Here is a 15,779-nt window from a genome sequence, read left to right as displayed (position 1 = left end):
TGTCTGTAGGCATGCAAGTGAGAGTGAGAGAAAGGAGGGACAGGCGAGGGGGAAAGGGAAGCCAGGTGCACTTCACTTAGCTGATGCTCTTAACTTAAACACACACAGTAATAACTTCCATTGACATATATTATACTGAGACACGTGTGTGTGTGTGTGTGCGCACACACCCTGCTCAGAGAAACAGAGGGGATCTCTGAGGATACACCGATGAGAAAGAGGAGTGGGGAAGCCAAGGAAGAGGAGCCCGAGCGTGCATCGCCCCGGGGGGAGCTTGCACACACTGCAAACGGCGCACACACTCCAGCGGGTACTCGGCACCGTTTCCCTGACAACTAGAATGGGCTGCAATTTGTGCACCTTGCAAAAACGAGAGGAACACTACAAACTGCTGTACGAGATTGCACAGGTGAGTAGGACCTAAAGGAAGTTATGATGAAATTGTATGTGGTGGCACTAATAACAAGAACAATCTGTTTTATAAAGCTCTGGATTTCTCACAAAGCAAGAAAAGCAAAAGATAACCTGAGGAAAATCAGGAAAATGTTGTAAAGAAGAGATAGGCGGTAGGTTTAGGTGGGGAAAAAAAAAAACCCAGAGGAAAATGAAGGGGGAAAATAAGAAGTGTACAAAACTGAGTTTCTTCCAAGCAGCCAGGCAGAGAGCCTGTGTGTGTGTGTGTGTGTGTGTGTGTGTGTGTGTGTGTGTGTGTGTTTCTCTCTCCATCAAAGTGAGTAGTGCTAGTTATTTCTCCTCAGTGGCAGAAGATGTGAGAACAAGTTCAGCTCTTCTGCCTGAGCTGGCTTCAGGGGAATTCATCACATCTTCTCTGTCTGTGACTGTCTAAAAGCAATGCAGTTCAAAGGACAAACCAGCAAATGTGTTCTGCTGTTTTCCTCAGTGTTGTTTATCAGAAGTGGACTTCTTGACCTGAAATCCAAGGTGTTTACTGCTGCTGCACAGGTATAAAGAGTCCTACTGAGCAACTGAAAATCAAAATCTAATGCAGTTTATGAAAAGTTCATTTCTGTGTATTTATATGATGAATATATGTATTTGTATATGTGTGTGTGTGTGTGTGTATATATATATATATATATATATATATATATATATATATATATATATATATATATATATATATATATATATATATATATATATATATATATATATATATATATATATATATATATATATATATAAAAAATATGCAGTGGCATATATATGTGCAAAATGTCATTACATGGTTTTATGACGGCTTTATGTTAACGTGTGAGGCTAATTGTGTGGAAACACGTGCACAGGGATTTTCTCTACAACAGAGTACAGTACAGACAGGTGTCAGGTCAGGATTCATTCATCATTTAGTATCTTATTCACATACCAGTGAAACTGAATACGGCACAATGAGACTGCTGGTTAGTTTGGTAATATATATGCTGTAATCTTGCAAGTATTTAATAACAATGTCTAGACATTTTTAACATGTTACCATTACGGTAACCTTCCACAACTGTCAGATGCTGCTTTTATGAACCAAATTCAGTGCTGTAATCTCCGTATCCTTTTACTGTTATACTAAATCCCTCCATGCATGAATAAGTTGGTGTGTGATGATTTGCGTTGTTTGCCTGGGCGTAGAAAAGAAAATGATCCATTTCTATTCAAGGAAACTTTAGGAGGTCAAAGCTTCTTGTGTAATGTTGAAATCAATGAAATGTCCATGCCAAAACAAAGACCCAAGCACCTTATGTAACCCAGTAAGAAATTCAACACGGATTAGCTGTTCAAGGACGTATGGAAAAGGATGGAAATTACAGTTGCATTCGAGGTATACATAACGGCATTTCAGAGTTTATCATTTTGAGGTAAATTGTTTTTAGTAGGTGAAGACTTTCATACGTAAAAAATATTCTGGCAAATATTGAAAGACATGATTTGCAAGAAAAACATCAAAGACAGCAAACGGAGGATGCATCCACAAGGAGATGGAGCCCTTTTTAGCATAAAGTTTAGTGATAGAAATGCATGTATCTACATGCTTACATACGATAGAATGCCACACTGTTGCACTTACATTGGGTCCAGTATAAGTATACAAGCACATATAAATACAGCAAGCTCTTATAACAGTCTGTATCTGGTCTGCATCTGGATTTTAAAATTCTTCACAAACATCCCTTGTAAGATTTTTGGACTTTGAAAGAAATGGTCATCCCTGGTGGACGTCCATGATTACACCTCACATCAGCCAAGGAGAGAAAATAAACATGTTAATATTGTACCTAAAACAGCAGCAACAAAGAAAGCCTCTGGCAGTTTTTTCATGCCATGAAATAAGCAGCAGAGGCAACATAAAACGCCGCGTTTGGACGGTGATTGGTTGGAACTAACACAGAAATGACCATCATGGCTTTATTTCTGCACCACACTGTAGGAATCTTGGCATCGCAGACAATGCCCAAGAATATTCTGTGTGTGTGTGTGTGTGTGTGTGTGTGTGTGTGTGTGTGTGTGTGTGTGTGTGTGTGTGTGTGTGTGTGTGTGTGTGTGTGTGTGTGTGTGTGGAAGTAAGAACACCCGCTTACTGTTAAACATGCTTTTGTGTGTGTGTGTGTGTGTGTGTCAGTAGTGGACACCTATGGTTCTCATTATCAGTGTGAAAGAAAGTGGAGGAAGAGAGAAAGAAAGGAGTTCACAAGACAGTAAGTGTGTCAGTGTGACTTCGTCCTGAAATTCGAGGCTGAGGGGATTCTGCAAATCCAGGGAGACTCCTCAATGATCCTTCTCTCTCTCTCTCTGTCTGCTTTTATCATACCAGACTCATTTCTTCGAGTTGCTTTTTCATACTTTCTCCTTCTCCATAACCTTCATTAGTTCCACTCTCCGTCTGCCTTCCTCCCTCTCAGCAATCTGTTTCAGCCGCTCATTTTACTTTGGCACACACACAACATTTAATGTGTTTGCCCTGTTTTACTTCCAGCAGCACTACACAATAGGACACTCTATGATCATTACACCAGCAAAAAAAAAAACAAAGAATGATGATAATGTAGCTAAAGCCTGGCTGGAACAGGTGCTCGGTATGACAGGCCTGCTGATGTACGGTGTGATGCTGTGTGTCTTATGCCGCTTAGTGTCACAGCCACTGACCCATAGCAATGTGATTTCATCTTGAAAATGAGACCCTTGCCAGTGAGATGATGGTATGCCATTGTTGGAATAGTGAGGGACCATTGGAAAGTGAAAATGTTTTTTTTTTTTTGTTTTGTTTTTTTTTGGCCATCATAAAATCTTGATTTGTCACTTTAGCAAGATCTTTGAAGTCATTTCTAACCCGACTCCAACTTGTCAAAATGGTTTATATTTGTTTTTGGATGGAAGGTAATGACCTCTTCTTCAATATGTTTGGAACAGATGTCTCCTATTAAAAACAGAACAGAGCTTTTCAGAGACCAATTTGAGTTTTCCGCCTGCAGGCCTGCCCCACTGTCTCCTATACTACTGGCTATCTCTGCTCACAGCTGCACTATTTTGACAGGACTGCTTGCTGCTCGACCCCGGTTGCCCAGCGGCCACCAAGAGATTTATGACTCTCGTCAGGGCATTTACATTTAATGTTTCATTTGTGATGCTACATGAGTGTGTATCTCTGCACACTCACTCCGGGGGGCTTCATTCTGGCTGTAGCAAATGCCATTCTGTGTATTTTGCTTGTGGCTGCATTAAATTGTCCCACAGCCTCTGGCCTTAAGTGTCTCACAGGACTCATGTATTGTGCTTTCAGTCCTACTAAAACCAACCCTATTGCATCACATTGTGTGAGACCTCTGAGAGTTCACTTTAATAAGTTGTGAAACAGGTAAAAAAAACATACTTATTAACTTTTAATGTGTTAATAGTGCATCTAATATGGACTTCAATGCTTATTTTCAAAGAAACTACTTCTAAAGATTAAGGTTGTTGAAAAATTTACCTTGTGTGGGGCAACTATTGTTTTTAATCATGATTCATTTCATGATTTTCTAAAATTAATTAAAATGACTGTTTTGCAAAAATTTAATGCACCTCCTTTGAATTGTTTTTTTTAAACGCTTAAAGTACATTTTTCACAAACACTTTGACCCATTTGTACTTATGTAGTTATGAATTCCACCCCTGTCTTCCTTTCCTTTCCAGTGAACTCCATTGGAAAGTGAATGATGTATAATATTCCAAGTTACAATTGTAGTTGTAGATTCAGTAAATACTTCTGGCCAGTCTACATACTGTACTTCAGTAGAAGAAAATACTGCAACAAAAACCACCTGTCACATTAGCAAGGGTCCAGTGAAAGTAGTTCAGCATAATAGTTCATAACAAGTCTTTTATCCACAAAAAACTGTTTTAGGTGTTAATTTAAAGACCTTAAAGGGCTGAGCAAATTGGCTGTTTTTTTACAGGACAAAAGCTGGAGAACAGACACATATTTATGAATACATATGGATATTTGTTTCGGTGGACACAAACCTCGACACAGCAACATTATTTTTAATGCTTGAGATGTGGAGCGATGCTCTCATTCCAAGCCAAAACCATCCTCTGTGACCCAGGATTTATCTGTATACGTATATTCAGAACCAGTGAGCAACAGATTTTAAAGAAAGCCTGTGTGAATGTGTGATGCAATAATTATTGGTGGTAATTAATTGATGTGTTTAGTAACAATAGTATGTAAACTTGTCCATTCCTGGAACAAACTCTTCAGAAGTACCACAAGGTTAAGGTTATCCAGACATTTTGTCAGCAAATTTCATATATAGACAATGAAAACTTGATGTTTTTGACCTCCGATGTGATGAAGATGAAGGTGGCACTGTTCCATGTTGTAAAATGAAAGGGAAGGAAAAAAAATGGAACCCTGTATAATGATTGAGGTGAAAACGGGATGTTAGATCTCATTCTTATGAGAAAAGAGTTAAATTTGTTCTTACAGTGCAGAGTAATAACAATGAAAGTATGTATAGTTTTTTTCTTGCACACTCTGTTTATGGGTGTGTTTCGTTGAGGACCAGGAACTAGGGCAATCGCTGGTGTGAGCATTTCCTCTAGAGACAGATGCTGCGCCTCATGACCAGCCTGTTAGACAGCATAAAGGGGGCTAGACAGACAGCCCTTCACCCCGCCACCACCTATGGTGTCCAGTGAGTGCCACGCAGAGCAGGGGAGGCTGTGGTCAGACCCACACAGCCGTCACCGCCATATGGTCAAATCAGATCTGGACCGTGACTTCATTTGTAAAGAGATGTGAAATGCATCAATGTTATCTCTCACATCATCCAAAGAGCTAACATGCGTTCTTTTTTCTTTCTTTTTTTTCAGACTATTGGCAAAAGCTACGCAAAAATAGAGCAAGATACTTTGAGCATGGATGACACAGAAGATTGTCTGTTTTTGGACATTATCTCTGCTCACTGTTAAAATGAAGTGTTATCTATCAGAAAAGCACAACACCCACTCTTTTGTTTCTGTTTTGTTCTCTCCAGTGGGATTTGAAGCTTTACAGCAAGTATTGAATGAAGTGACCTTTCCATTTTTCCTGCATTTTTCAGCCCCACAAGTTGTCCGTCTATCTGCGTGGGTCAGTAAGTGTGACCTTTTCACCTGTGAGCATAATTCCCTCTGACAAGTACACCTGCAGCACAGTTTTGAAATGCATTTTTGGAGTGCATGTAAAATCAGAGACCAATCATCCTATCTTCCAGACGAAAGCTGCGGAATCGTAGCAATTATTACAATCTGATTTGTAAGTTCAATGTGCTCCTTTAGCTTTTTCTTCTCATTCCAGAATATGAAAGTTGCAGATTTACTTCGATAAACTCTTAATTAAAAATAAAATAATTCATTTCTATCCCAAAAATATGAATCTTGCTTTATGCTAATGAGCTCTGGTGCTTAGCTTGGATCATTTGGTGTCTTCCATCATGCTTACAGTTGTTCGTTGGAGCATAGCATGGTGATCATGCTACATGATTTAGAGGTGCACATGGCCTTGTCACTGGCACCGTGGGTTGCACGTCTTCTGGTTGTTTCCCTAAAAATGGAAACAAGTAGAACAGTAACATTCATTGTGAGCCTCATACAGGCAAGAGCATCCTTGCATTGTGTGACAAGATATAAATGTGTTATTTTTTTTTAAAAATATCCATGATTTTTATGTAAATGTTTTGATATTGAGTGAGAGAAAGATACACAATAAGTGAGAGCTTCTGCACATCCAGTATGTGCGCAAAGCTCTGTCTTTGTGTTTAAGTTTGCATTTCTATGAGCAAAGGGGCTGGTGGGTGTGTGTTGAGAGGGCATAAAGTCAGGGGAAGGCAGGTCCAGTGTGGGTGGGGGAAGGCAGGGCCAACAACAATTGCTGTTTTGCTCCACCAGCCAACAATCTCCCCCTGCGTTGGCTCTGATAAGCCCAGGATGAAAGGCCTTTCTCTGGGCAGAGTGACACTTCTCACCCTGTTTTTTTTTTTTTTTTTTTTTTACACCTTCAAGACAAGGCATCTCATGCATATACACACAGCTGCAGAACACAAAGGTAGATATACATATTTGCATTCACTTTGTAAGTGTTTGTACCACACAAGAACCATCCATTCATCAGTTTTTGTCTGGTTTTTCCATCTTTTACAAGGATGTTAAAATGTCCTTCAGCCTCTAAGCAGCGGACAAGAGGACTTATCAGTTATTATCAACCTCTCCCTGATCACCACTCTCACCAATCAACCAAGTTGCCTGGTCAAGATGATATGAGGCAGGAAACAAGAGGAAAAGGAGAGAGGTGGGGCGTAGAAGGAAAAGTAAGCAGCTAAACCAGCCAAAGCTTGAAAAGATGTGTTAAACACCATCAATAAGTTTTAAATCCCTCCTTTTTTCTCTTAACCTCTCCAAAATAACCTTTTGCCCTCCTCCTCCTCTTCCTCCTCCCATCACTTATCTGTCACCAGACACTGTTTCAAGTCCGTTCCGTTTCACTGCTCCTGTCTGTCTTTCTGCCTGTCTTTTTTGACTCATTAATACATTTTGGCACCCCTCAACCCCCCTCCCTTAGAGATACAGTTTTTCTTTTTTTTATTTTATTTTTTGTGTTGCTGCAAAGACCCTGGAAAGGGGGCTCTTGTTTTATGTGTGGCAGAAAATGCAAGTGATCTTGTTTGGTTTTGATGTATGTGCTGTCAGCCAGTCACTGTTATACTTGAAATCAAATGTGCCAAAATAACCCAATAATGCTCCTTCTGGTCACATGCTGCAGGCTATGTTTTGTCAGGTTAGTGAGATGAACCATCTGGAGAAGGTATAGATATGGTGAAGGCATTTGCTGCTGCATAGATGCACACAAGCACATATAATATGCAGGACAAAATAAGCTAGATATTTTGCCATGACTTGAAAGGGGGTGTGCTTTAACACAACTTGTGAGACATAAAAACCTGAGCATGAGCATAAAATTTCTGTCAGATCTTTTGAGTGTTTTTCTGGCAGCAAATGTGCAATTCTCATTTGTGACTGAGCATCAGTTACACGACAAAAGGTACACCTCTACTCTACATCTTGCCTTTATTCTCAAACTTCACATCATCTAATCAAAGAATGATACACAATCCCGAGTCGCTTCCATTATCAAGCCTTTTGTTCCAACTTTTCTGCAGCATCGTTTCCAGACAAAATAATTCTACATGGTATTTGCCTTGATGTCGTTATAAAAACACAAATGGTCTATCTTTTTGCCACTGTCAAGGGTGTTTTGAGCCTGTTGGCTGTATCCTGGGACCAGGTGGTCTAAAGGGAGATTAAGTTACACCAGAGAGCCGGTGTTGAGTTCCCACTTAACCAACTTGGGCTTAGGACTCATTAGGCCCATTCAGAGCCTGGCAACGAGTCTAGTTACAGATAGAATAACACTAAACCATCTGCATAGTAGGGGGGTGATTACATTTAGCAGGAGGTGTAACCATAAGCCTTATGCTGATATGAGAAATGCCCCCAGGATGAAGAATGGCTGAAGCTTGTTTCTTTTTTTTTTTCTTCCTTTTGTTTACTTGTTGTTTGTGGACATGTGTGACCCAGTTTTGTGGAAGGTGTTAAAATGTGGCTATGTTTGGCCACCAGATTTATTTGCAAAAGCCACTTCCTTAAAGAAAAAATGTTTAAATTTATTTGTACAAATAACAATCGAATGTCAAGAAAATGGTGGCCAGTTTGAGCATGTGTCATGAAGAGAAAAAAAGGGGGCAGTGCAAGAGATTAGACAATAGTCAAACAGATTTTTACTGGGTGGAAAGAAATCAGAGAAGATACATGATGCAAGACAGATGTCCAATTTACCTTCATTATGAGGTACCATAGTGTGAATATCCAGCAAAGTTAATTTCTCCCACTGTAAAAGACGCATGATGCAACTTTTTGACTCAGTGATCCGGACTTGTTTGATGGGACACTGATATGTATTATGTGCACATCCAGAACTTACACTGCCAAGCAGGGTCTTAGAAGCAACTTTTGAAGGCCAGGTGACATGTTTATTCTCCACTGCCAGCTACAGTACAACCACAAAGAGCAAATCCAGCAGATGTTTTGTGTATTGCGCCATAATTATCTCGTATTGTTAATGAGTTTGGTGAGTGGAGCTTCGTGTGAGAAAACATTAAAACTGCAACAAATTTTATTTATCACAGATCATATTGTCATTGCAACTTTAACAATGGTATTACATTTTCCTGATATTCTACAGCCTTACCAGCAACACACACAAATGTGTGTTATTTTTTGAGAATATATCTGAATTAACAAGTCAGTGAGCCAAGCAACTGACCAATATATTGGCTTTATAATAGTTTGGAAGATGTAATAAGCCATTTAGACTCATAATACAATTTTACATTCATAACATTGAATATGGTGTATTGTCTGACTGAATGAGCGGTAAGTTGCACAACTGCATGTTTATCACTTAACTAACCAGCCATGCTAAAAGATATCTTTTAGTGCAGGGAGAGCTCTTCTGCTCACATCCAGTGAAGTGTACAGCCATTTTTCTACTCCACCAAAGAGCAGACTGAGGAAGCTTTGCCTTATGAGTTATGCTAATGTGTTAGGGGCTTCCAGTGAACTTACAGATGAATCACTCAAATATGAAAGGCAAAAAATTTAGTGAGAAGCAGGAAAATGGTAGCTACATACTCAAGCCTTCTTTAAAAAATTAGATTTATGCAAAAAGCTGCTTAAAATGCTTTGATTTTCCTGTCCCCACTAACATGTTTTCACTTCCTGAGCGTCTATGTTTTTGCTAATTATGCCCCCTGCATCTGGAGCTGACTTTTATGCCCTTAACCAGTTCTGTGCATGTAAATAACTATCTTTAAAAAACTAAATGAAATAATGTTTTTCTGTCTTTTTTTTTTTTCTTTTTCAATGAACATTTCTTTCATTCTCCCTTAAAACAAAGATAATAAAGTTGGGCATAGTATATTGCTGCTTGCTTTGATGCTTCAAGCAACAAGAGTCTACAATAGTTTTCTGTCAACATAAATTCAGTCTCACTTAACCTTTTGATTTCTGCTAAGTTATTATCTGATATTTGGATGTGGTGCTACCTTCATAACACAACTGAACGCCCAGCTAATGTGTGTTTAACTTCCCGCACTGCAACAGCAACAAGTTAATGGGAAACATCTCTGACAAATTCGACAAAAAAAAAGTGATTTTCATTTATGCTTACATTTCAAAAGGCAAGTTCTCACATTTCCATTTCCTTTTTTTAAGGTAGTTTTTTGTCTCCTCCTCGTTTATTGCCCCACAGGTGACTTTTATAGCCAAAATGTACAAAAAAAATATATTAATAGTTTACTTGCCAAAATCAAGGTGAAATAAATAATCCATTAATTCATCTTTTGGGAGTAAACTTGGAGTCATATCCACAGCTTATTTTAGGGACATAGCAAAGGGTTTTATCATCATTGTTCCTTCATAGTCACATCATCCACAGTGTAAAATCCAAAATACTTTCAGGCACTGTTTTCAGTTTCTTTTCTGTTAGTTTACTCAAGGAAAGGATGCACATTGCCATGAAAATAGATGACACCAAACAATTGTTCACTGATAAAACAATGATGTTTTCAGTGAGTTGAGTTAAAGAATTTTTAAACACTCTGCATCACAAAAATCACTCGTAGCACTCAGTTTTATCTTCAGAATTTGAACAATTGATGACAAGACAAATGTTTTAAACATATTTTTAAGCTTTTAGTATGATACTGGTGGCTTGTGCTAACTTTCATTGTCACAAAAGGACACAAAACATTAGCAAAAATTAAAGATGTTACGCAGAGAAATGAATAAGGAATAATACCTCGCTCATGCAACCTTCAGTTGTCACTTGCTCCAGGGATGCTCCCATTTCTGTAATTAACTGACTCATCAAACTTATGTGGGTTTATGAGATTTTTCAATGAGACTTGAAACAATAGATGCATCAAATAATTTTTGTAGCATTGATTGTATAAATTATGTTTAAATTGAATATATTACTTTTGTGCCTAGTCTAGGATGACTATATAGATGTCATCTAAACAGTCAGAAAAATGGAGATTAGTGGCCAAAATACAAAAATTGCAGGGATGCTTAGATTGACAATGTTTGTTGCTTAGCGTTGTCACATAAAAAAGTACGAGCTAACCTCTTTGTGAACTCAGCCGTCTGGATGAGTTATGTGGGTCTAATCGGTGACCCCCGTGAGTCTAATTCAAACTCATTGCCAGTATGTGTCATGGGGTTGGAGTACGGACCACTCCATTGTTGAGCTCAGCTCAGTGGCTGTTGTTTTAATGGCAGATGAGAGATTAATGGCGATATAATGACTGTGGGGAGGACACAGTGTAACAATAGAGTCTTGCTACAGCACAGGCCAATTACGTTAGTCAGTCAAGGCAACTATCTGCATGAATGCACATACACACAATTATGTGCATAAAATGTGCATAAAATACGCAATAATCCCCAGACACACAAACAAATTAATGTGTACAGAAGTGAAAACAAAAATGGCCTTTGATTGATTGATTTCTAAATGAAGAAGTTCAGCTTTGAACCAGCATTAATGCTCCCCATGTCACCAGGAAGAAAACAAACTGCAGTAATTCTCAACCCACCGGGCCCCCTGATGCTACAAAAGGAGGCTAATTTATGCATTGGTGACATGGTGTGCTAGGAATAGGAGCATGGCAGCAGAGCTGGGTGCCTACTCCTGGATTGCTGTAATTGTGATTTGGTTGCTAGGATGTTGAGGGTAATGAATGTCTTGTTGATGCAGTTTGTCATAACCCGCACCAACTGTGGCAGCTTAAAGACACAGAACCTATTAGTTTAACGCAGATGCATGATGTATGAGCCCACCAGGTTGAAGGTGTTAGTCATTTTATGAGAGAATATCCCAGGCTACAGTAGATATAAACAAGATTGTGGATTCAATTAGACTGTCTTAAGCAGAGCTCTTGACTTTTACCATCAGGTTTTAAGTCTTGTGATATGATAGTATTGAAATCAACTGCAAGTCACAGAGTGGGAAGTTGATTGTGTCTGAAAAGTATCACGGAACTGCATGAAAAATCATGTTTCATTGTAGAGCTATAATGGTGGGAAACATCTGCATTCATGAGGGCTAATTGAAAGGAATGTTGCCTTGCATAAAGAAGTGGCACAAAGAGCAGGAAATAAGATTGCTTCTAATGCATCCACTGACAGATAACCTTTGATTTCCCCCACTTACATCAGAAATTGCTGCTTGGAATGACAATCACAAGTCAACAGTCTCTGATGCCTTTGTGCATGTTTTTACTGCTCATGTTAAGCTAGGAAGGATAAACGCGGACAGAGATGTCTTTGTTTATAGAGTACTTCAGCAACTTGGGATTTATTGTACCAGCTGAATCACATCCGTTGACTTGCAGTGAAGGTGGAACGCAAATGATGTAATAGAAAAAAGGACTGAAAGAATATGAAATAAAAAGCGTGGGGACTTTTAATGTAAAAAGCGCTATTGGTCTCAGTCAAGCAAACACAACCACATAATGAGGTTAGGGTCAAATCAAAGTGTCAGAAAAGCTGATATATGCAACGATTATGAGATAACTCCCAAATTGTTATTAAAATACTAAAAACCTCTATTCCCATGGTAAAAGCTGTTCAAATACCTTCCGCTCTATAAATGCAGCTTGATTAAAGTGCTAAAGAACTGGAAATCTTGCTTTCAATAGCTGAAGACTTGACTCTGCAGTGCTAGAAAAGCATTGTTCTGGAGTAAAAGGCAAATTGTGAAGCTTTAAAACCTAAACTGGTTTTTACATGTTAGAAACCTAATGTTAGAAATAAGCATTAGCATTAGGTTAGCATTAGCACTAAAGCGAGCACATTTTTGAGTATTTACTATCATTTAACCACAACATTTAGCTCCCTAAATTTTGTGTATTGGATAGAAAAATGGGAAGTGGAAGTTGTAAACAATTTAAAAAATGAGTACTTATAATTAATATGTGCATATTAATGACTGGTTTGTCTTCAGAGTATTGTGATAGGGATGCCATATGTGAAAGTCCTTAGTCATGCATGGGTTGAGATAATTTGAGCTTTGTGAGATGGTGCATGGTGCTAGAACTATTTCTCAAAGATGGGTACTTTGTAGGCATAAAAGGATGGACATGGTCAGTAAAAATGCTCAGGTAGGCTGCAGAGTTTAAATGATGCTGTTGTACAATGGGACCCAAAGTGTCCCAAGGAAAAAAAAAACCCTACACTTGCATGGCAATGTGCTGGCAGGCACATTTTTCCAAAGATCAAACGGTCTTTGTCAAGACATTTATAAAGAATACTTTCAACCTACAAAGCTTGAAAATGTAAGAAGATCTCAAACATCCATACTGGGGATTTATGACAATTTAATAAAGGGATGTTATGATAAAGCAGTTTACATTAAAATGCAATGCATATTTAAAATGCATTTTATGAAGACTTTAAAAAAAAAAAAAAGTATTTAGTTTTTGTCTTGAGTTGCTAACATTGATTGATCAACAGCAAAGGCAGTTTTACTGAAGGACACTTCAGCAGTGCTCACTAATGATGAAACGCTTGAATGCAGGATAACAAGCTGAAGGACAGTGCAGCAGACACTTTTAGCAAGTATTATTTAATGTGTGGGAAGTGACTTCTGTTGTTGCTGTGAGACAGCTGAAAGCATGCCATATTGAAGCAAAACGTCCATGCAGTTTTATATTTACGCTTCCTTTGAGAGGATGTTCAATAAGCTGGCTTTGGGAAGGCAGTTTTTGTTTTTCTTGTTTTTGAGGAAGCACACAGAAATTACCTGCACAATGACGCTGTGTGATTTTAAAGGAACTGACCTGACTGCTTCACAACCATCTTGACAGCAGCTGTTAATTTAATTTTAAATGTGTTACAGTGACTTTCTCATGCAGAACTAATTGCTTGTTTTTGTTGGAAGTGAAAGAGCCTAATGCCTGTTAAAAGAAAATTAAAATACATTGAAACATTCAGGACATGTAACTTGGGTACACACTTGCACACATAAATACAGATGCAGTCACCAGCAGAGAAAAGCACAACTATAAAAAAAAAATAAAAAAAAATAAGCTGAACTGAATTTATGCCAGTAAGTATCCTAAAAGAAGCACATAGTGAAAGCTCCTTGAACCAGTTGCCATGCTAATCACACACACGCAAATGTACCTCAAGCATCCAACAGAAATCCTCTCCATCCCTGTCTGATTTGCATTTTGCTTAACATTTAATTGACTCTCATTAAATATCTTGTCAATTTGATTAATTGGTGTGATACAGAAATGTAAAACGCCAGAGCATTACCTTGCATACTGAATGGTTGCTGATTGGGAAAAAAAAAAAAAAACAATCTATCTTGGCTAAACATGCAATACTGAGGTGAAACTTGAAACAAACAAGTTGAGTCAGGATTTTCCGTTACCCTTAAGTGCTGAGAAATGTAAAACATAGTGGTTGAAGGATGCTTTGGAGATACCTTTTGTGAAGATGAACGAACATGCAGGCACACATACTGTCTCATACCACTTCTGTCTATACCGAGATAAATCATATTGAATATTACAACTTCCTTAGTTTAACCAGATTAGTGTCATTGTTTGGACTATTTGGTATGTCTTTTGTTCCTTTTTCCTGTTTTATTTTGTAGTTTTCTGTCTAGGCTTGTTTCCCATTCATTAGTTTACCTGGATCAATTTAACTTATCAATTGCACCTGAGTCTCATTGTTTTCCTTGTATTTATACTCCTTGGTTTCTGTTTTTGTTTGCTGGTTAATTGTGTTTCGCTTGTCTGTTCCTGATGCTTCCCTGTTCATTTCTTCATTGCAATTACAAGCTGTACCTGCATCTCGTACCCTGCCTCTCTATTCCTGCATTTGGATCCCCACACCTCCACCATCCTTGACAATTAGCTGTTGAAATGCTGCTGTTTGTAGAATCATCAGCACATCCAACCCATCATGGACCATAGAGGAGAAGGAGGGCTCTGTGAATCAGCTGTTTGTTTGCATGCAGATTGTATTGGAGACACAACATACAACAGTGGTCACATGACATGGACAACAGATAAAAATTGTCTCTTCAGAGAGACAGCTTTAAAGCTAAACTGTCCAAGTAAAAGATGCAATCTGTCCATTTCTGCTTCAGAACCACAACATTATTTCTGTATCACTTTTAAAGTGTAAGTATGACTTTCCTAGAAGTTTCTGATTGCCATGGATACGGTTCTTTAAACCCCCTTGACTCCTATCTCTATATATTAAGGTAAGGCTTTCGATGATTTCTAGGACAGACGCATAGTATGTATGTTTGAAAGTCACTTATATATACAAACTTACAAGAGATAGAAGTTCTAATTGTGTTAGTTAAGGACTATTTAAAAGGAAGTTTGTTCTGAACAATCCAACTGCAATGTTTAAAGATATAAAATTGTGAAGATGTCATTTTTCAAGAGAAACGTCGCTGACTTGCCAAAGAGGAGGATTTGGATTAAGAGGACACAAGAACCAGATAATAAAATTGACAAGAGATCAGAACAAACTAAAATGTCCAGTTTTGATCATATTACTAAAACATTGCAGTCGCTAAAAGATGTGATGTGGATGTGAATAAAGTTCTGGATATTCTATTGTTTAAGGAAGCAATGAGCTGCATATAAGAGTTGATCCAGGATTTGCAAGTCTTCCATATGGAAATACCAGTTGTGATATATTTTCACCTTATTGCACATTTTATTATCAAGCAGTGAAGACTCCATGATCTTCAGGAGTCAACTTTTTCTCAAACACACTGAAATAATGCCTGTAACTCCCACCAAGATATGTGCCAAAATAATGGCCTTTCTTCAGATAATTGATCGAAACACAACTGTAACACAGAATCATGAAAACAAATCCCTCATATGAATACTCTCATCCTTATCATCACCTCAGACGGTACTAAAATACTGCACTAAACACTTTTCAGACTCAAACACAATAACATTGAGTAAGACAGTAATGCACACGCTTTCTATAGCTGTTGTGCACTGATCTTTTTAATGTCAAATACTGTTTGAACACAGAAGCACAGTCACAACCATGCATTACTGATGCTCTCCTCGGGTGATTTAAAAAGTATTTTCATCCATCTTCATATAATGCGACATTTAAAAACTTTAAGAAGCCATCACACA

The 15,779-nt window shown here is 38.2% G+C and overlaps 1 protein-coding gene across 1 annotated transcript in view; it reads left to right on the top strand.

Annotated features, from left to right (window-relative positions):
- Window positions 1–340: 340 nt before the first annotated feature.
- The window catches only part of pdzrn4 (PDZ domain containing ring finger 4), a gene marked incomplete at both ends in the record, with an annotated part of 28,073 nt that continues 12,634 nt past the window's right edge, over window positions 341–15,779 (top strand). Inside the window, one exon of the mRNA XM_079262910.1 lies at window positions 341–409. Coding sequence (XP_079119036.1) covers window positions 341–409 — 69 coding nt within the window. The remainder of the gene's footprint in view (window positions 410–15,779) is intronic.

Source organism: Telmatherina bonti, assembly GCF_933228915.1.
Source record: "Telmatherina bonti genome assembly, chromosome: 23".
Taxonomy (NCBI): domain Eukaryota; kingdom Metazoa; phylum Chordata; class Actinopteri; order Atheriniformes; family Telmatherinidae; genus Telmatherina; species Telmatherina bonti.
This window is presented reverse-complemented; position numbering and strand designations above follow the sequence as displayed.